Below are 23,373 nucleotides of genomic sequence, written 5' to 3' on the forward strand. Positions count from 1 at the left end.
AAAGATATTGCCTTTCACATATACGTTGTCAATAATCGCGTATGCGACGTCTATAATATATTTAATTCAATGTTATATATGTATTGAACATGTATTTAGCGGTGGTCGTAAAACAGATTATTCACCCTTCGAAAAATTCACAAGTTTTTCGTAGAAACTTTGGAAGAAATGAATTAAAATATCGTAAATCGCTCCAACGTTTCGTTTCAAATTTCGAGAATTTCTAGCCATGTTTCGATTTTGTATTTGTTTCTTCCTTTCACGAAATAATTCAAGTCAAACTGTTGAAAATCTCTGCAACAAGGGTTTCAATGCTGCAAAGGAACAAATATTGGATTCAAGATGAATTTTTACCGTTTGTATCATCAATCTTACGTCACAAGTTTTGCTTTTGGTTAATCGTGAACCATGAATGTCGCTTTTTAATAAACAATATAAATCGGAGGATTTTGATTAATCATCGATTTGAGAATTTTTCCTTCATATTCTCAACAAAATTGTTTCAGCAAAACTTTCTCTTTCCTTCTCTTTGAAGTATGAAATATATCGTACACTTTCAACAATTCGTAGGGTAATTATTTCCTCCTAACCGGGGGGGGGGGGGGGGTAATAATTTTTTCATGTCACTTGGAAAAATAAACTTAGAAAAGAGAAAAAACATCAAGATATAAAAATTTCACCGCGATTGACGCTGTCCTATATACATACTTATGTGTCTGTTAACGTGTGTACGTGACTATGTACATACATATATACACACGTATAAATTTTTAAAACTCGAAGTGTTCGCTACCAATTCCCGCAGCTGCCGAAACTACATCGCCGCGGGTTAGGCAATAAACTCGAATTCCTCGGTAAGAAAGACTGTGCTTTTTTTTTTCTTCTTCTTTTTTTTTTTTTCTCTCATCCTTTACCGTGTATTTTTTATCCGTCTCGAAATAAAAATGAAAAAGTAAAAATACCAAATAAAAACAAAAAGTAACATTCGCGGCTTTATAACCTCGAGGTTGAAACATCGTAGCATTCTATAAAGTAGAAATAAATCAATGAAACGAGTGTTCGAAAAATCCACGAACGTTCGCAACATCAATCCCATCCATCCGTGCTCGCACGGTTTTTTCACAATGAAAATGAATATACCGTAAAAGAAAGGAAGCGAAATCACATGCGTGCATCTCTCTCTCTCTCTCTCTCTCTCTCTATGCGGTACGTGTGTTTGTTAAGATAAGTAATATTCGAAATAAACCTTTTCCGCCGCCTAGCGACACGCCGCGAAGTTTCTCCTCAGCTGACTGAGCTTTGACCTGAGACGATCCTGCCGACTTTTTAGGTCCGAGACAGCGTCCGTATTTGTACGGTCCGTCTCGGTAAGCTTATTACAGTACACCGCGGCCTGGCGAAGGATCACAACCTTCGGCGCCTTCTCCTTCATCTGTACCTCCGGCACTAGGACTCTTAGATCCTCGAAGGCGTTCCTCAGTTCTATTCTCCTCTGGCGCTCCATGTTGTTGTGAAGGCTTCGCTTCTCCGTGTCGGGTTCGTCGTCGGAACTGCTCCGGGAAACGGTGCTGCTCGAGGCTTGTGATTTTCCGGATCCTCCACCGACTCGTTCCGAAAATCGCATGTGATGATGCTCGTTAACCTCGGCAACGTTTTTCGCACCGTCGATTGTGTCCCCGATTCTGTCGCAGTTTTCAAATCTGTCGACCTGCATGCTTTTCGAACTTCCGCTGCTGCTGCTGCTGCTGCTGCTGCTGTTGCTGCCACTTCCGGGCTTTCCCCGCTTTTGATACGATTTGTGCCTCGGTCTTTTTGCCGGTCTTGACTCCGTTTGGGCGGAACGTTTTCGCGGAGGGTTGGAAGGTGGCCGACCTCGTGGCCGAGGTGGTGATTTATCCTTCAACGCCGATGTGACAGTTTTTTGAAGGTGCTGTTTATCCGCCGCGCTTGGATTTGTTGGCAACGAGGCAGGCCTGCACGGTTTGTCAAACGTCACTACGTCGATCTCTTCTTCTGGAAAGAAAATTCAATAGTAGAAAAGAATTATTCCCCGCTTACGGCGTTTTTAGAAAATTTTTACATCGTTTCATGTAAAATGTTCTCCGGCAGGTCCGGCAAAAAATTTCTACTCGATTTGATCATTTTGTAATATATCACCAAGCAAATAAGGAACGATTAGGAATTATATGTTGATATGACAATTCGAATGTTAAAATTAGAAAAATTTTTGTCACATTTACTAACGGAAATGTAACAAATAATACAAATACAAAGTGAACCTGCCGGGACATTATTTTTAGTTCATTTTTTTCAACAGTCTACGGGTCGACAGAAATTTGGGTGTTTCGTTTAAAAGCAAGTTTCAAGGGAAAGCGAAAAGAAATTCTCAAGCAGCTTTAAATTTTTCGAAAAATTATCGTCAAGTTTCGATCATATTTTGTGGAAATACGTTTCCAACATTCATTTTGCGACACATTTCAAATCGACTGTTTATTTCTCTTCAAGCTTTTCTCGTGTTCGTGTCAGTTTGTATATTTTCTATAACGTCAAAAGTAACAATTACATCGAGTATAAAACCTCGAAATTTTCAATATTTTACTGCTTTGTACAATGATATAATTGTTCAATTAAATTTTCATCGCACACAGAAGGCAAATTTGCATGTAACATAAAAAAAAAAAAAATCATTCAAAAATTCAGGGGGGGGGTTACATTGTACTGAAACCGTGAAATCACCTTCAACGCCTTGAGACGGTTTAATATTTTCAAAAATATTTCTAAGATATGCATATTCGGAGAGATATTTGCATACGAACTCGTATGTTATCGTCTCGCAGCGCTGCGTTCAAGTTTTCGAAATTAAGTGAATCGTCAATATTGAAAGACAAAGTTCGCTCCGTGACCGAGCGATCTTCACGTTCGAGTACACAAATTATACCACCTATACATGCGCATGCATATACGTGTCCATGTAATAAAAAATGCACGGATTATTCTATGGGGGTAATTTGCCTCGTGTGATTCACCGAGCAGACACTGCATATTGTAAATTAATGTCTCGCAATTCAACAACAATAAGTCAATGTGAGATGAGTAATTTAAACACCCACGACATTACACGACGAATAAAGGAGGAACGATTAGGGTATTTAAATTGCTTTAATAAACACGATCTTGACTATCTCTACGTAGTTCCGAAGGAATGTCGTTCGTACTAGTCCAGTAGAGATAGACGTTCAAATGGAAATAATTAGGGAGTTATTGGAAGTCTAAATCTCGATTTTCGGGAAAATCCCGCCATTGCGTTCGCCGTCATCTTGATTCAAAGTTCAATTTTTTCGTTTTTCCGAAATAACTCGTTAATCTACAACTTTAGAGCAAAAATGGTCGGATCCAAAGTTGTTGGAAATTTAATTTCCCACAAGTTTGGTCATTATCATTTTTACGCTAGGATCGATATTCGCAGAGTTATACTATCAAGATTATCAAAAAAAAAAATCGTAATGGGTGGAATTTTATTTCCTTCGACTTCGGTTCTCACACTTTTTTTAATCCACGATCTATATTGCTCTGCAAATATTGATCCCAGCGTAAAAATGACAATGACCAAACTTGTGGGAAATTAAATTTCCAACAACTTTGGCTTCTACCATTTTTGCTCTAAAGTTGTAAATTAACGAGTTATTTCAGAAAAACGAAAAAATTGAACTTGTAAATCAAGATGACGGCGAACGCAATGGCGGGATTTTCCCAAAAATCGAGATTTAGACTTCCAACCACCCCCCCTCCGCCGAATTAAAAAAAAAAAAAAAAAAAAACGCTCCCTCCGATTATTTCCATTTAAGGCTATTTTTATGTCTATCCCGACTGGACTGTACGTCAATTTCACAGGCATGTGTCGGTATGCGGATTGTCGACCAAGAGAGTGGACGCAACTCTCTTATACGCCGAGGTGACAACGCGGGTGAAATTAACTCGACTTATCGCTCTCCCTACTTTACACACGTGGGGATGAGCATATAGATAAAAGATAGAGACGGATAATGCGCAGAGTTCGTACTTTCGTAATGGAAATGTACAACTTCAGGGCACGGACACATACTTGTGAAACAATAACCAACGTGCAGGGAAGTTTCCAAGGAAGAATTCATTCGGTCATTCCACACCGAGAGAAATTTTTAGTTAGCTCAGTCCTTGAATATTTTCATTTTTTACCACAATCGAAATATATTGTTCTAGGTATAAAATGAAAATTAGTTTTCCAGTGTCCGATACTATTCTTTCTCATTACGATCACTGTTGCTATATCTTCTTGCAACTGTTGCGAAAATTTAACGCTTGTGCGAGAAGAAATTGACGTTGAAGCCTTATTTGAGTAAAAAAGTAGAGTAAACCGAACAAACTTCGAATTGGGTGGTTGGTCATTTTTCTTTGGTGTCAAGGAGAGATTCATTTACTAAAATTACAATTCCATCGATATCAGTTTCAATTTTCAAACGTTTATTTGTATTTATCCATTCGCTTGTTTTTCTTTTTTACAACCGGTCGAACTCTTGTAGATAAGATTTTCAAAAAAAAAAATCATCAAACGCGTGTATGAAATTATTCTTGTGAAGGATAATTTTTAACGAGGCTGAATTTAGTAAGAATAATGTAATTAATGTTGAATTAAGAAAATCAGAGTTTCCTCTTTCCGTATTAACAGTTCCCTGAATCTCAAGTAATCCTAAAATTGCAAAATGAAAACTTTATCCAAAGCTGCGTCGTTGCAATAATCGGTACAAGCCTCACAGCCTGATAATTTCCGTCACTTATAGGTACGAAAAAGCGTATATATAAACGAGGCTTGAAAGAAAAATTCCCCACAAATCGAAATACTCCGCGGATCTTCGCTCCGCGTCGCAAATCAAATATACATAATATGCGCGATGTTTCGACCAAGTTCTCGCGAATTTTCAGCACACGTTTTTAACCTTGACGCTGCTGGTTAGGGCCAGTCACAGTTATTTGCATGGCGTGTACGAACAGCCGCGGTTACGCGTTCGGCTTGCTCGCTTTGTGACGTAGTCGATACCAACTTATTCATGAGTGATTTTATCATTCAATGAAACGATCCCTTTCCATTTTTCATTGAAAATAAACTCCACTTTGCTATTCGAAGAAAGTATCTTCGTTGAATATTATTACTATAATTTTTTCCATTTTTTTTTTTTTTTTTTTTTTTACCCCTACTCAAAACCAGGGTGGCCACAAATTTGTCGGGAAAAAAAATTCCGAGATATTCCCCCAGTTCTAGTAAGTTACCAAAACCAAAATTATTCAGTTCATCAACTATAATTATATTCGGTTCAAATTCGATTCGAATTGAAAAAAAAATATAGATTACAAAAAAAGTCAGTTCGGGCAAATTTGTTTTTTTCGGCGATAAAAGTAAACTTGTTACACTGAGATAAATTTTTAGTTCCGGTTACCGCTCGGTTCTTAAATATTTTCATTTTTTACCACAATCGGAATATATAGTTCTAGGTAGAAAATGAAAATTAGTTTTTTAGCTGTTGCTGGAAACTCTGGTATCCGTTACTATTCTTTTCTATTACGATCACTGTTGCTATATTTTCTTGCAACTGTTGCGAAAATTTGTAATCCCAACGAGATTCAAAAAAATTTTTTAACAATACCTGTTTTACTCAATTTTTCTAGTCACTGCGACAAATGAAATTTTTCTCAGTGTACCTCAAAAAATGATCTCTAATTCCTGTCGCAGAAAATAGTGATGTGTTCAGTTTTCTTCTTACTACTACCCCACCATTTAAAGTTTAATTTGTCCACAGCGCGTGTATAAAATTTTCTGCTACCCTAGAATTTTACTCATCGCAAACAGTCGATTTCTTCAGGTAAGTACTTTTGATACTTCGATCCCAAGTATTACAAACCACGCGAAAGACGAACCGATATTCATTGACGAACAACAACTCGAGATAGAACCGCTGTAGTTTTACTTTTACGACTGTTTCGTTTGATATTCATGAAATTCTGTTCACAAACTTTCACATACTGTACCTACACTATTATACGAATGAATAATATTCTCTTTGCACGCGTAGCTTCAATTAACTGGCAGAATAGGGTGGGAACAACATTTTTCTGTTCTTGCAACTAGCCTTAGTTAGCGAAACGGTAAATAACCGAGAAGACGGTTGAAAAGACAGTAAATATTGATATTTTTCCCAAAGTTCGTTGAATTTCGTTGATGTATTCACTTTGCTAATTCGCCAAATACGCTTTGCTCGTTATACATTGTACGGCGACTCGTTTGAAAAACAGTGAAACTTCGCGTATTATTCGATGAAAAATCAAAATTTAAATAAAAATCTATCCCTTGATTATCAGACACGTTACATATTACATATGGTTGCGGATACGCAGCGGATGCTTTTAAAACGTAACGTGTACGTAAGTGCGAGTGATTGACTTCTCATCGACGACACGTGAGAAAACTTGTAAATGAGAAAAAACCGAGCCTATAACCGCTGTGTGTATGTGTGTTTATATTCGTGTACGTAATACCATTTATTTCGTAACTTGCACTCGTTGACCGTCATCTTTCACGAAAGCCTGTAGCAAGTCGTTACGATCTCGACGAAGCAAAAAAAAAATTCCAAACCCAATGAAATTTTCGATAATTGACGTTAGAAAAATGAAATTGCGTTATTACAACGTCTCGGTAGCGGCATGTTGTTATTTTTTTACTTGTACGAAATCTTTTAAGAACGAAAAATTGACAGTATTCGTTGAATACTCATAGCGGTTATCCGTCAACGGAATCCACACCGTGATACTAAACCACACGGCCTTGGACTTAATTCACTTATGTATTAGTATATCACCGGGTGACACTGGCGATAAAACGACGTTATTTCGACCGACCGAAACGTAGTTAACAAAGAGAAACCTTCTTTTATCAATGAGGCTAAAAAACTGGCAACAGTACAGGATGATCAATTTTTTTTTTTTTTCTTTTTCAAATTTTCAAAGCAAAATCAACCCAAAAACATTACAACCGAATGACGAACAACGACAAAAAAAAAAAAAAAAATTCAATCATTCTAAACATATCAATTATAAAACCTCTTCTCAAAACTTTAAAACCTCTTCTCAAAACTTTAATACCTCATTATTACCTTGCATTATCAAAATTTACCCGAACTATTTTCATCGCACGTAATGGAAAGAAAAAAAAAAAGGAAAAACAAGTAAAAAAAAAAAAAAAAAATGATTAATTATTAATGATTTTTACAAAAGGTCTCCAACTATCATTCTATCCTCCTAATTAAATTTCCGATTCAAGGCGGCCACCGTTCATTTTTTTTAAATATAACGACAGCCAACCGAATATCGCATGCCAGCCAGACGATTCGCCGTGCAGGAATTTCCCATATATGCGTGCGCCGCCGGTGTATATAGACACGCGTAAATCGACTAGGCGTCCCCCCCCCCCTTCCCCTCCTGCCGCCGATAGAACGGCACGTGTACAAAGGCTGAACAGTGACCGACGGAGGCGTAACGCGTGACCTTGCTGTTGGGTCACTGGCCTTCGCGGTAACGCGAACCTCGTGTTGGGGTAGGCGTCTAGTCGCGTCGCTATCTTATCGACCGAGTCCACTGCCGCCAACATCCGCCACCCACCGCCCTCGACCTCACCCTTGGCTCTGTCGCAAAACCTGACTGTGAAATCGACCTCGCCCCGAACGGGATTCGGATAATAATAACGATATTACGATACATCGATTACGGATTGTCACGATTAACGTTTCGCCGGAAAACGTGGACGATATCGTTCATTCCAGGGTCCTCGTTTATCGGTGTCTCGGGAATTTTTCACTGTTTAACGGTTTTTACTAATCGCGCGTACTCGTTCGACTCTTGCAGAGAAAGAAGATCCTTGAAACTGGGTGTACAACGGTCGTTGATTTGAAAAATGGGATCTGGGTAAATTTCAACATTCAAAATGGCCGATTTAAGATGAGCTAACAGGATCAATTTTTACATTTTCATTCAGCTATATTGGATCCGCCATCTTGAGGTTTTAAATTCTGACGTCGGATTAGTTTTCCTTAATGCATTGCGACATGTGTATTGGTAGTTGGTTAATTTAGTCGAGAGTCGTGATGTTGCTCTTTTTGTACGCGGAGGAAATCGAGAATGTCTCGAAGCCTTTTGGTTTTTCATTTCACTTAATTTCAAAGAATTTTTGGTAAAATATCACCTCAGACGGATAGTGAATAAACGATCGATCGTTAAACGGAACGAACGTTCGTTACAAAAATTACCGAGCGTAAGTTACGTACGCGCGATTTATCTCTCCACGTCTATTTGAACATCGCCGTAATATTTAATAAAATTCTATAAAAAAAAAAAACGTCAATTTGAACATGTCCTCATCGCCGTCCCTGTTTCGACTCGTTACATCCCCCTCATCCCAGTCATCCTTAAATTACGTTTCAATAATAATTACAAGCGACTTACTTGTTGAAACATTCGTAATAATTACAATCTCGGCAAAATACATTAACACGCATTCGCATGTACATACTATGTATAACTGTTGCATTCTACGATTGAGCGAATGTCGGTATTGAAGGAGACTTCCTTTGATTGGTCCGTGGCAAATGAAAGTAGCATCGACACCGCAGGCCTGCGGTAAGATATCATCATCGACAAGATGTATCGTACACACGGCAGGGGGGGGGGGGGGGGGAGGGAGGAGGGGTCGGTGGCCGTTTACGTGACGCACAGGAAAATACTTGTTACTCGCATCACTTAGCAAGCTCAATCATATATGTATATAAGTTTCAGCGGCAACAGGATCGATATTTCGTTATCAAAGTCCTTTTTTTTATATATATATATATATCTCATTTGCCAATCCAACGATAAGTTGGATCACGATTATCTTTGATTTATTCATATTTTTCTCATCTGCGAAAAATTTGATTACACGGATAAAAAATGTGTAAACGTTGTGATTCCAACGTAAAATCGATGTGTAACGTGATACCTTTACGAAATGAAAAATAAAAAAATAAATAACTACAAACCAAATTATTCCAATGAGAATAAGAAAAAGAAGCTATAAAAATGTTTCAATCGATTCTCGTTATAAATTTGTAAAATGAACCGAAATAACCCATTATCAGATCGATCTTCTTCGTTTCCTATCCGTAACGCAGGAAGGAATTGAACGAGAGACGAGAAGTAGACGATAAAACGCGGTAGAATAAAAAGGAAAAGTTATAAGTGGGCAGACGGGTAAACGGGACGGGTAAATCCACCCAGGGACATGTGTGAATACAGGTGCTCGTCTATGTGGGTACTTGAAAATCGAAAATTATAGCCCGTGGTTAAGCGGATGTGTACGCACAACCATTCAAGCCTCCTACCGCCGCGGTTAATAGTATACGCATAATATCCACACACTGGGTTTCCACGACGAGCCGACTGCCGCAGACTTTTAAATGCCCGAACGAGACGGTGACGACGTGTCGCGTCTTCCTTGTACATGTCTACCATCGTTGATTCACGGACGTGATATCAACGTTCGCCAGGTACAATGTGCGCGTTTGTAGTCAGCGAACCGAGGAATAAAAAGAGCGAGAGGCATGGCAAAGAAGCGGAGGAGAGTTGAGAGTGTTGGGCGGCCTTGATGAGGACAACGAATCAGGCGGGACGGGAATATCCTAACATTTTTCTATCACGATTGGAATTTTTTTACGATTTTCAACGTGAAAATCTCAAGTTCAATATTTTCAGACATTTCGAAACCTAATTTCAATCGCAGAGAATTATGGGGAAAGTCTGTAAATATCTTACACTGACAACGAGAGAAATTTTTAGTTCCGGTTACCGCTCGGTTCTTGACTCTTTTTCATTTTATACCGTAATCGAAAAATGTAGTTCTAGGTGGAAAATGAACATTAGTTTTATAGCTGTTACCGGAAAGTCTAGTATCCGTTACTATTCTTTCTCATTACGATCGCTGTTGCGAAAATTTAATGCTCGTGCAAGAATAAATTGACGTTAAGGCCTTGTTTAACTAAAAAAAAAAGTAGAGTAAACCGAACAAACTGATTTTGCGTCGAAATTACCAAAAAAGGATCGACGATAGCGCAAAAGTGGTTACGCGTACCACGTTTTTCGTAATTCCAACAATATTTTTTTTTTTATATTCCATGGAAAATCTTCCTTTTTTCCATTTTCAGGTAAACTGAAAAACCGAATTGCGCGACTAAAAGGGTTAATATATACATATCAGTGGTTTTTCATGTAATTAAAAAAGTTTCGGTCGACAGAATTGCGTCTTATACAACATTCGAATATCTGGATTGTTTGAAAAATTTTAATGGTTCAAAATTTATACACGAATCTCGACGGAAAATTTAACGAAATTGATTTATTACATCATTTGCTCATTTTTGAGATCACACAGATTGCTGGATAGGCATTTGTTAGCTTCCACATTAACGCTGGAAGAGTAAACACGAAAACATAAAAAGGCTTTTAGACATTCTCGGTGTCCTCCGCGTACAAAGAGCAAGATTACGACTCGACTAAATTAAGAACTAAAATGTACATATTACAATACCTTACAGGAAAGTCGTTGGGGTAAGAATTATGGGGTCGATGGCGATATGTGGTCAATCCCCGCAAAAAAAAAAAAAAAAAAAAAAAAAAAAATGATCAAAAGCAATAAAAAAAATATCGATCTCTCAAAATATTTAAATCCTACATCGCTATTTCAAATCGAACGCAGATAAAACAACATCGAAATCGGCGTTAAAAAATAGTTCCGATAGCTGTATCTCTACACTTACGTAAAGAAGCAATTATCAGATTTTATAACAGTGCAAACACACAACGACTGGATATGTACCCGATGTACCCACGTCTTAGAGAGGGTAAAAAAAAAAAAAAGAAAGAAGAAGCAAAAGAAAAAGACAAGTCTTGTAGTTGGAAAGAAACGATAATATAAAAAAAACTAAGAAAAAAAATTCAAAATACCATTCTCAACGGTAAGAAAAATGATAAATGCTACGAAACGGACCGAAAGAAAAAAAAGAAAGAAAAAATCCGACTGTAGATGAAATCAGCAGACGTAAGCTCGAAGTATGTATCATCGGCATTCGGACGTGCAATTATTAATAATCTGAGAATAAAAAAAAAACAACACCTGTACAGAAAAATCTGAGACAGAGTCTGGAGTTGAGAAAAAAAAAATGAATGAAAAAAAATTGGTAATCAGGGCATCGAACTTGTACAGCGCCTGCTCGTAGATCGCATGATTGATATTGATGTTAATATACGCATACGTATGAATATTAACATTAATATTAATATGAGTAACGATGAATTTTCGTATTTCAAGACGGGCGTGTCGTGACGAACGATTTCGCGAATATCTTGCAAACTTCAGCGATGGATGGAGAGGGGGGGAAGGGAAGGGAAGTAAAAGTAGCAGCAGCAAGAGAAGGAGGAGGAGGAAGAACGCGGCGGCGAAGAGCGAGAGAATCGAAGTAAAGAGAGTCAACGAACTCTCCTCTCCGGTGAATTTAAATGCGGATAGTATGTACCGCTGCAGGGGATCGAGATACACATCCTCGTTCGTTGATTGCGAGTGTGTGTGTGTGTGTGTGTGTGTGTGTGCAGATCTGGAAGAGGAGAAACTAGAGACGTACGATTCGAGCGGGGCGAAGGAAGAACTGCTCTTGGGACTTTGGCCGCGAGGGGAGTGTATTATAGGTACATAGTCGCGTTAGATCGTTGGACGATCGCAGAATGTATGAAAAGTGGCAGAGGAGGATATAAACGTTATAACCGAGCACCCGGTAACGGTACGTGTAACAAAATGAATACGACATTTCGAACGAACGCGAAAACGAACAACGAACACGGACCTCCGATAATGAGCTTTTAAAATGTCACGTCGTCGTTCGACCGGGTCTCGATCAAACTTCCGGACCGGCGAACGATTCAGGGGTTGACTTGGTGAATTTCGACGTTGCCGTATACGCGTCTCTGATTATTATCAAAGTTCAATCATTTACTCTTAATGTTTGCCTCGAAATGAATATTTATCGGAGTAGTTTTGCTTTTGGATCGCACGTAGAATGGGGCTGTTGATCCTTTGAGACAAACATTTGTGGCGCGTGAGTCGACAGTTGTAACTAGATCGTGTTCTGCGATTTTGGGATCGCTGATTGCGAATCTGAGATTCCGATTTCGAAAATTCAAGATGGCGGATTCAATATGACGGAACAAAAATTTCTAACTTTCACGTTTTCGGTGGGAACCTTTTCCCATGACGGTAGAATTCCCAAGAATCTGACGGAAAAATTACGTCTTTGAAGCTTGTGAATTTTCAAACCTTTCTCAAAGACGTTCGCAATTGTTTACAAAAAAAAAAAAAGGAAAGAAAAAAAAAATTAATAAATAAATGGAATTACTTGATTTACGATTTAGAAACTTCAAAGTGGAAGTAATTTTTTTTCTATACTGTTGAAATCGGACATCCTGATTAAACGGTGATTCGGATCTCGAAAGGCGACCGTTACTTGGTGGTTCTTTGTTTTTTCAAAATCAGAAACCGTTCGCAAATTTCTGAAAAAATCATTACAGTGTTTTAGAACTGGAGAGACAATGAAGAAAATCACCGATTACATTCGAGGCGATAAATTTTCGTACTAAATTAGTAACAAATTCTGAACTGAAACACGCGATAAATCTGTATGAAAATAAAGAAAATTCGATGAAATAATGTAAAAAACCTTACTTCCACTGCTTAGAATTTTCACAATCAATTGGAAAGTTTCCGGGCACGATTTGAAATTTCAGAGTACCGATCCGTGTTGTTAAAATGATATTGAGAATTCTTGGTTGAAATAAAAGAAGAAAAAAAAATAAAAAAACAATGTTACGGTCAATTGTTCACTGAGTAAGAATACGTACGCATATTCTTCGAAAATTTATATTCCTCTGTTGTTCGCTAAATTACATAAAATATACTGGTCGATTTTAAACGGAAAAAGAGATTACTCGGTCTCGGTTTTTTCCATTCCTTTTTTTTTTCAAGAAAGAAAACTAAAGCAGGATAATCAAGAGGGCGAAAAATACGGGCGACGTGGTCGTCACACGCATCAGTTTCTCCAAAGTGACTATCGGGACACCCGCTGCTCTGTCGCTTTCGTCTGTGCAACTAAAGCACATAAATCTTCCTAATTTACCACAATTCTCGGAAAAAGAAGCCCGGCAGCGGTACCCGTATGCAATACGTACATACATGCAGAAACTGGAGGTTTCCCACAGATCTTATGCATACGCTCGACGACTGACGATTCATGTATTACGCATACGTGCACATGTGTAGAGGTAGAGCCGTGGAGAGGATGGGACAATTTTTTCACCCAAGTTTTTTCAACGTGCCTTTTTTCGGACGTTTCTATTCAAGATAGATTCGATATGGGAAAAATATGGTACGATAAAAAGTGGAATACATTTCATTCGTAAATATGTATACCGGGACAATCCGTTGACAGTTGAAAATCAACCGCGCATGCGCTAAAAAATTCAATCTCAAGACGCAGGCGTGCCAACCTACGCAAAATGTGTACGTTTGAATTTTTCAAGAGCACCGGCATTAAATTCCGACCGTTCTTCGAAGAATCGACTTTCCGACTCGGTAACAAATGCTTCCCCGAACCTTTCCGAGTCACTGCCTCAATCATTTGAGATTCTAACCTAGAAAATTCGTGTCAACTAAATCGCCGCCGGAAACGGTTTGACGGCTGAAAACTCGGGATTGGCCAGCCTGCGCGAACAGCCGATAAAACTCGCGCATGCGCGGTTGATTTTCAAGTTTCAAGAGATTTTCCCGGTGTGTATTTGTATCGAGTATTTCGTTCGCTTCGCTAAGCATTTGCGATTACGAAATTAATTGTGAAAGAAAAATTGTTGAATAAATATCAATTTCAAAGTAAACAAGGCGACAGAGCAGAACGGACGTTACAAGTATGAGATACTTTAGAATTTCAGTTGAAATACTATCTTGTTACGTTAAAGTGAAAAAAAAAAAACAAAAAAAAAAAAAAATGAATAACTACAGATTTCTTTTATTGAAAAACTTTTCATCGTTTATTTGTTCTTGACAATCCGACCCAACAGAGGAATGCAAAAATAGACAACGGAGTCAAGAAGGGAAAATAAATTCGAATACGACAAGAATGTAACGAATAATCGAAATGATCGGTGTGTTCCGAAGAAGAAAAACTGCATCCCCGATACCGTCAGGGTATTTTTAACCACCCTGTGTAGACGCGTGTCGGAGTTTCATGCGAAAGAGTTACGTCGCCCCGCCGCATTCCACGCGATTATCATTTAAACCGAGACTGAGCGCGAAAGAGAGAGAGAGAGAGCGAGAGAGAGAGAGAGAGAGACGAAAGAGAGAGACGAGCCTCCCACGGCCGTCAACTGGCCATGCTGGTTGGAATTTGGCGGGGACGAATGGTCGGAGGGGCGGAAGGAGGAGGAGGAGGAGGATGAAGGGGTGACGTCATCGGACCCCCTTCCCTGACCTCGATCATTCATTCGCAAATCGAGATATAGGCGCGGATATGTCCTGAGCGTGGGTGGGCGGCTTTATTCTCGCGGAGCGTCGTGTTCAATGGACTTACTTACGCACGGCTACGCGTACGAGGAAAGAAAAAGGAAGAAGATACCAAGACGAGGAGGAGGATGAATAAGAGTAAGAATAAGAATAAGAATAAGAATAGGAATAGGAATAAGAAGAGGGAGAGAGGAATTAAGAAAATTACCTGCTGGCGTATTTATAAGCGTGTGTATGTATTGTGGCCGCGACAAATGTTTCCCAATTAGAGCTTCTTTCTTTCCAACTTTTATTCGACTTGTATCTCGGTATGACAAATCGTGCTACATTTTACCGCGTGATCGGTACGATATTGCGTTACGCCAACCAAAGCGTGGAATTTCGTAGCGAGCCAAAATATAAATAAAACGAAGAAGAAGGGAAATCTATCTAATCTGCGGAGTATCGATTGCAAAATGGCGGTATAGTTAAGAATTGGTACTTGAAACGAGAAATTTTTGACACATCGAACCGCACGAAAGGAAAAACGACGATTTGAAATTAGTAACGTTAAAATAACAAAACGTAGAGTTGTTAATACATTATTTTTCACCTTCGGAGAAACTTGAAATTTCAAATTGAGTTCACCACGTATGAGCATTGATTTGTTTTATTACGGTTAAGCAAAGTTTATCTGCAATCTAAGGTTCTCGACTTTACAAACCGAGCTGCGAGCAGAGATGAAGGTTTTTTATGCATGGACCAAAAGCCGTGCGAAGACCGAGACGAAGATAATTTTCAACTGTCTGTAACGAGGTTACATGTTTCCAAAAAATGGTTCAGTGAAAGAGACTCTCGGCTTATTTAAAACAAATCCTCTCGACTTCAAGCTTATCGGTTGACCAACATTAATGTCCTCGTGGTTAGAACATCTTGTCTTCTCTTCTCTCTTTCTCAACATACATAAAGCTCAGCGTCTCTCCGTAAGTTTGCTTATACCTTTAAAACTACCGAACCCACTTCGATTCCTTTTTTTCCCTGTGGATAGCTACAGAGTCTCGCCAAGTCTTAGGCTATATTTAGTTACAATCGGATCGATTATTTTAGAAGTCTATAAAACGATATTTGCAAGCGAATTCGGAAGCGGATAACACACAGTGTTTTCAATGTCTCGACGAGCTCTACATAGAAAAAAAAAAAAAAACAAAACAAAACGCGAAAGCATGCCATCAGACTATGTCTGATAGTTTTTTCACAAGAAATATTTGAAAATATTCGCGAATGGTGTCGTGACTTGGTGCGCTGGTGGTAAACTAATCGATATTTTCGTAGTCGATAATCAGTAGTATCGATAATTTTACTGCAATATCGATAAGAGTGTATCGAAATCCCAACTGCCATAATACCCCAAGCGTATCGTTGTAAGATAAATTTAATTATCGAGTTGTTGTATATTCTACTTGAATAATTGTAATAAATTTGCTTTATGGTAAAATGTTGCAGAGAATGAGTAATTGTAACATTAAAGTAAGTCCAAATAAATAACTCAAGTTTCATTTTCCAAGTTACAGTATTTATCGATGTTCGGAGCAGCGATATATCGATAATATCGATATCGAAGAGCGCGATACTTATCGATATTTCGGCAAATATCGCGCGACGCTATCTGGCAGGCTTTCGCACATGTTCACCAAGAGACAACGAATCACTCCTCCGATATTTAAGGAGGGGGGGATCCTACGGGCGGCTCGGAGAGATCTCGCCGAGAGGATCGACCGCACTTGACATTCAGACTTTGTCTCGTCGCGTCGTTCGGGCGATGAACGCAGCACTGTAATTGCCTCCTCGTCTAGGGGTCATCGCGGACTATCCGGCGAACGGACAACCGGTACCTAATCTACTACCTGCGCTGATAGAATATAGACGTAGTAAAAAAAACACGCGTACATCCGCACCGAAGGCGGCGCCCGCAGGATTGACCGGGTCAAAGTACGTATTTCCGTTCCGAATATAATTCGGGCGAGCGAAATTCGCGGGACTTTTTACCCGGCCCAAAGCCGACGTAGCGACGGAGAGTAAAACTGTGTAAACAAGAGATTCGATTATCCGAATGACGCGCGATAATACACGCGCTAGTTGTTTTTACAGACGCCGAGTGTGTATCTCTTGTACACATGTATCCAGTAATAACAAAACGAGGAAGTAAAATATTATCTCTATACGCTACTTTCCGTTTATCGTACGTATTACACAACTTTCTTTTCTTTTTTGACATTCAACGTCATTTTCATTGGTCCGATAAACTGTTTCGAAATGACGTTCGCAAGTTTCGTCGATCGGAGACTTTTTTACCGTCGCGGAAAAGCTTCGCGATTGTCGCGCTCTCCCTTCCTAATTCAATTTTTCGACGTTCGTGGACAAATTTTTGTCACTCGTATTCGTTTTTGAGTTAGGAGCAAGTCCGACGATACGGATAAGGAAAGGATCTATAAGTAAAATTGGCACAGAATAATCGCCATTTTCTTAATCTTTTGTTATCGTAAATTCGTTAGTTTGCGTGAAATGACACTTGGTGAAAATAATTTGAAGGTTTCTTTTTTTTTTTCAAGACATTTTTTTCCAACGCACAACGTCGGACAGACTACACAAATTTATACAATGTCCACCTCGAAATTGCCAATCTATATATAATTATGTACCGGATTAATTGGTATCTATTTATTTGATTCGACAGTTCTTCACTTTTCCAGACGATGCGAGCGAATCTTATTCATCTTTCATACTATACACGTGATTTTCATTACGGATTCCGCGATCAATCGAAATTCAAGGATACTTTGAACGATTTAAGGGTATGCGTTACTTCTACCTTTTCCTTCTCGTATTAAATTATCGTTGAAAAAAGCTCATGTCCCGAAAATGATGAAAAAAATTCGGTGTTTTTTCCGTTGGGAGTGATATTCGTGAATTTCGCTACGAAGGAGCGATTCGTTCGTTTACTCAATATTAGGAAGGAAAAAAGAGTGAGTTTGTTCGGTCGGTAAAGGTGGGAGTGCTACATACCCTTAAAGACCAAATCTATGTGGCTAAAACGGTACGTCGTCCGGCCGATTTATCATTTTCAAAAAAATATTGAGAGAAAGAGAGCGTCGCTTACCTGAATCCGAAGGTGTCTGTACTCCTAGGTGTTCGAGCTTTTTACTGCTGGAAGTCTGACTGAGGTAATAGCAGTGATCCCCGAGGGAAACGAGAGACTCTCTATGAGCGAGGCCCTCGGCATTGTGTCCTACACCGGGCGGCGTGTTGCTGGCTGTTTTCTTCGGCTCCTGGTGAACTTCGGTCCTTCGACCAGTCTCTCTGACCCTCCGGTCGCACTTTTTTCCCGGTATCGCGATCCGCCTGACGAGTTGACCGGTGACTTCGCTGACCGGAGCGGCTGCGGCGTCGCCCAAATACTCCGTCAACTTCTCGTTTATGCTTATCGAGTCGTGCCTGAACTGGGGTGGTTCCTGCTCCTCCTCCTGCTCCTCGTCCTCCTCGTCGCTCTCGGACTCGCAGCTCTGCGGCGTTTCGGGCCTTGTCGAGTCCCCGTCGCTCTCGAGGTTCTTAACCGCGGTGCAAACCGGCGGCTTCCGGTTTATCAGGAGACTTCTGCCCGCCGGAACCTTCTTGCTGCTCATCTGTACGTCTTTCTTCGCCGGGTGGGTCCTGTTGTGCTCCTTGCTGATGCAAAGTCCGGCCCACATGCAGTCGTGGTGCCGAATCTCGCGCGCCTCGAGCCGCGACATCGAAGTCTTCTCGTAGGGCTCGGGCAGCGTCGCACCCTCTGTCGTCCCGTAGTACTGCTCGGTTGTAAACGGCTGCGGAAAGTCCAGATCGAACTTCTTCCATATGTCCTCGGAGACGACGGTCGTCGTCTCTAACGGTTCCTCGAGGAGGCCCAATTCCGCACAATCCCAAGTCGGCACCGGCATGTTTCTCGGGTTTTCGTTCTCCAGAGCTGCTGGAAAATTTCATCAACGTTAGTTACTTCTGCTGTTTACTCTTTCTCGCTTTTCCACCTTGTCACGTTTTTGTTTCAACCGATTGCCACGCGTTTCTTTCAACCTTTCGCGCTTGTCGCGATTCGTAAGATTTCGTTGGGTGAGCGGAAATCGTCGCTCGAGGTTAAACAAGGACATTAGCATCGAATTATCTTCGGAATTAATCAGGATATTCGAGATGGTCGATAAAATCGTGGATTTTATTCTTAATTCGTACGTTTTTTCTTCTTATACGCATACCAGGCTGAAGCTAGCCGGCAGAATTGGCAGGCAAACGTTCTAATGTTCACTCGAGTAAGACCGTTAAGTCCGAAAATCAACATTCTTCGAAATACCTTAAGCCGCCGATACTTTTACATCGGGTTCCCAAAATTCCGGATAATCGAACTCGGGTTCGGGAAGGGTTTTTGGCAATCCCCAAATCTTTGGGTAACCCGAAATCTTCCGAGTATCTGAAATTTTCGGGTACCTGAACCGAAAGTAACACATTTTACCCGACCCGGCCCAAAGAATTTCAGTACTCGAACACCCCTACTGGTCGATAATAAAATTACTTCACCATGACGTGCTAATGAAGCAGATACGAAAGAATTCGAGAGTGTATTTTTCGGTGAGCCGCTAGTCTGATTTTTTGAGAATAAAACCTACGGAACTCACGATTCCAGACGACTGCGAAACGGTCCTTCAGATTGTCAGGAATTTCGGAAATGACACAAGCCTGAAATTTTCGATAGTCTGTGTTCGCTTTAGAAGTCCCGGTATTTTTGGAGGAAGCGAAAACAGCCGTGACCAAAATTTTCAGCAACTTGGGATTTTCGGGTACCCGGAATTTTTGGTAATCCAAAAGTAATCCATTTTACCCGACCCGACCCGACCCGAAGAATTTCAATATCCGCACACCCTTACTTTTCCAGAATTATGAGGATAAAACTGAACTGCATTTTCCTATTTCCCAAAAAGTTTTCCTTGGCTGCCAGCTTCAGCTTTATTATCCACGTTCTTGTTTTGTGTTGCGTTATTACGGAAAATGAAACATCAATTATACGGATGTTTCAACTAACGATGGGCTTCGGAGAGCCTTGGAACAATTACTCTGACAGACGTGAGAGCTTGTTTCAGAAAGTATATAATTTATGTAAATTAAGAAGAGGGGAGAAAAACTTGACCCATCGACATCACGTTTTTGCAAAGTTATGATATCAATATCGCAATATTTAAAATACGTGGAACGAAAAATGTACGCCGTGTAAAACCATCTGTAATCTTTCAAGGTATAAATAAATGTAGTATGAACTTTCAAAAAATCGTATTCGAATTAAAAAAACACGAAAGACCGAGACGTAAGTTATTCTGCGTAAAGGCGGCCGGTGCAAATTGAAGTATTTGAGCTTCATCAAACAACATTTGCATGTTTACTCTCTTTCTTGGTTGCTTGTAATCAATGAAAACGTTTTACTTCGAAGGCTGACAAAAGAAAAATGTTGAAAACCATTTAAAAGATTCATTCCTCAGGTTTTTCGGAAGAAAACCTCGGGCACCTTAAAAGACTTAAATAACAAGAAAAATTCTTGAAAATTATGAGCTTTACATACATCGATCGCGTATAACAGATAATTCCTTATTCCTAGTCTGTTATTACTCCGTCAACCTCTCGCAATATTAATAATCCGTTACGGTCTTTTGCGGTTTCCGGACTTTGGTTAATAAGTAAATATATATACGAGTATACACATACATGTGTACAAGTGCAGTGAAGTCAAAGAAGGATGCGGATGTGGAGTTTTCTCCACCGAGTGCATTGCGCGTATCAACTAAGAAAGGAAGGGCATACACCTACGGGTGTATACAACATATGAGGTATTCCGTGCCAACTGAGAGGACATTTTCCCTGACCCCCGCCAATTTGCTTCATTATTTTTTATATGATTCTACAACCTAAAAAAAGCCCTAACCATTTTTTTCAGATTTTTCGTCCCAACCGTTCTTTTTTAAAAAATGTTACAAACCCTTTTATGGTCCCTAAAACAAAACGCCATTTTTTATTTTTTTTACAAAAATTAACATAATTTCTAGGTCCCAAAACAAACATTTTGAGCCATAGTTCAGAGTGGAGAATTGATTTTCTGTATTTTTTAAATGTATTTTTAGAGGAATAATTTTTCTTATTTTGTACGTATACAAAACATATGTTACGTTTGTAACATTTTTTAAAAAAGAACGGTTGGGACGAAAAATCTGAAAAAAATGGTGAGTGCTTTTTTTTGGTTTTAGAATCATATAAAAAATAATGAAGCAAATTGGCGGGGGTCAGGGAAAATGTCCTCTCGGTTGGCATGGAATACCTCGTATACGTATAACAAAAACCGACACGGTGTTAAAAGACGTTGCTTTTATTATCCTGCGGCGGCATGCAGACACGTGCATGTGTCCAAAGAGTCTACACTGTGTGTCTACACACTGACCTCGATAAATTTGAACGAGAAATATAAGCTCCTTGGCGAAGATGCGCCTTCGCGCGGAAAAAAACAATGTTTACACACGTGACTATTCGAGCTCGGAGCTCTTCAACAGCCATTGTAAGTTTCAAAGTTTTCAAAGACGGTCGCCCATTGTACGACTGCATTTTTTACCGTTTAGAAGATGAAAAGAATGAATTATTATATCCTTCGTAGACTTTCGACGAAAAGCTAACAATAAGAAAATGCAGAAGAGAAATAAAGATCCCCGTATATTCTTCTAAACTTCAATGGCTTGATATTTAATTCTGCATTCGTAGAAATAAATATACTTTAAATAACTTGGACAATCTTCGGGTTGCATCTACAGCGTAATACGCGTTACAAATTTTTATGGAAAAATTAACGTTCAAGGGTATAATTGACTAGTATATCGTCAAACGATGCTTGTTTATCTCTTTTATTTTTCCAGCTGTATATTTTCTATGTTTTATTGTCGCTGTCATACGTTATGTCATATTTTCTCTCTCAACTTTACTCTTTATGTAATATTCTAATTTTAACTGCCACGCTTCGATTCCCGAGCTCGAAAATTATCCGTATTTCTGTATTTTTAATTCAACCAATTTCACAGATCGTTCGTCGCCGGTTGTTCCAACCTTCCTATCGTTAACATAAACAACAAGAAAAGAAGAATGCCACGAGTGGGATGAAGTAGAAAAAAAAATTACGACGGTACATCGCGTCGATAAGTAAACCAAGGATGAAAATAAAGAATCGGTCGGAAAGAAACCTCTACGGCGCAAACAATGAAGTGCATAAAAAAAGGTTAAGTCGGCCACACAATCGGCAAAGGTGAGCGTATACGGGTCGGCCTGAAGTCGCCGAGTTTCAATGTCAAAATTTTATTTATCGGGGCAACATGTGTCGGAGGTCTTTAAAGCCGCGGCACGACGTTCCGCGATGGGTTGGGAAGAGAAAAAAATAGCAACAATGATGATAAAAACGTGCCCGAATATATTTAAATACAAGATATTATAGAAAACGAGTTTGGTTATTTTTGATAAATTATTTTTAGACGCGTGTAGGACCGGCGTGCATTTTCGGTTCTTGTCCTCCAATTTCTGTCAAAATATTTTAATAATCGGGGATAGAGTACTGATTTTACTGTCACTCTTATCAGACCAACATTAACGAAAATCTTCTTTGTGTATTTTTTCGGAATTGGTATTAAATAATCCCAGTTCGGTGATAATCGTTAGCAAGACAAAAATTATATCAGAAATGATACAGGTATTCGGCACAAGATCGAAATAAAGAGACACATAAAAAGAAAAGTTAGTTTTCCAAACTGTATTGTTTCCTCGAAAAGAGGTGAGCTTGCAAATTGATTAGATATACTCGTACGAGTTCTGAAAAAGTTTGAAAAGAAAGATGGCGAAAATTGGCGGAAAAACAACAACAACAACAACAACAACAACAACAACAACAACAACAACAACAACAACAAACAACAACAGTACGGGGGATGGAAAAAAGAAACAATCGAGTTAATTTTTCTGACAATTATCATAACTAATCGCAATTATGTCGTAAATTGTTGCACTGCAGGAATAGAATTCGTATCGCGGCGAATCGACGATCCGATCAGCGGAGATATAATCACGTTGAAGTTGGTAACATTATCGTAAAAAACTGTTACTTTTCAATTTTGGAACTGTTTCAAATTGAGTAAACCGTAACGAAACAAAACATACTTATATATTGCAATCCTGGTTACTCAGAAAAAAATCATTGTAAAAATAAGAAAATAGTGATTTTTATCTCGAACGTCTCGTTACGATAACGTAACCGAACTTCAGCTTCGTGAATACCGGATGCCGGTTGCCCGAGCGATTCGGGATTCTGTTGAACCGCCGACGATCGTTGGTTTATGAATAAATTGCGAATCGCATCGTCGGCGGTCGCTTTCAATTCGCGGAAGAATCTACTCGCGCAGTTTTCGAGAACCGAACCGCGGCCGCGACGAATGACGATGAGGGGGGGGGGGGGGATCGAGAGGCCCCGACATCACACGCGACGTTTTTCAAAGTATAAATTGGCGCGAGCGGCGATCGACTTTGACCGAATACGCGAATCGAAGTCGCCGCCTGGCGATTAATCTCGCTGCCGATCGTCGAATATTTACAATCGCGTACATGAACGGGTGATATTTCTTATTAATCTCCGGTATGCAACC

The 23,373-nt window shown here is 39.5% G+C and overlaps 1 protein-coding gene across 1 annotated transcript; it reads right to left on the reverse strand.

Moving 5' to 3' along the window:
* Positions 1–842: 842 nt before the first annotated feature.
* On the reverse strand, positions 843–23,171 carry LOC107216677 (myc protein). The gene is made up of 3 exons (XM_046731251.1): positions 23,009–23,171; positions 17,793–18,635; positions 843–2,013 (listed from the first exon to the last, which is right to left on the reverse strand). The coding sequence occupies exons 2-3, from the start codon at positions 18,607–18,609 to the stop codon at positions 1,259–1,261; spliced, it is 1,572 nt and encodes a 523-aa protein (XP_046587207.1). The 5' UTR covers positions 18,610–18,635; positions 23,009–23,171; the 3' UTR covers positions 843–1,258.
* Positions 23,172–23,373: the final 202 nt, after the last annotated feature.

This window comes from Neodiprion lecontei, chromosome 2 (assembly GCF_021901455.1).
Source record: "Neodiprion lecontei isolate iyNeoLeco1 chromosome 2, iyNeoLeco1.1, whole genome shotgun sequence".
In the NCBI taxonomy this organism is placed as follows: domain Eukaryota; kingdom Metazoa; phylum Arthropoda; class Insecta; order Hymenoptera; family Diprionidae; genus Neodiprion; species Neodiprion lecontei.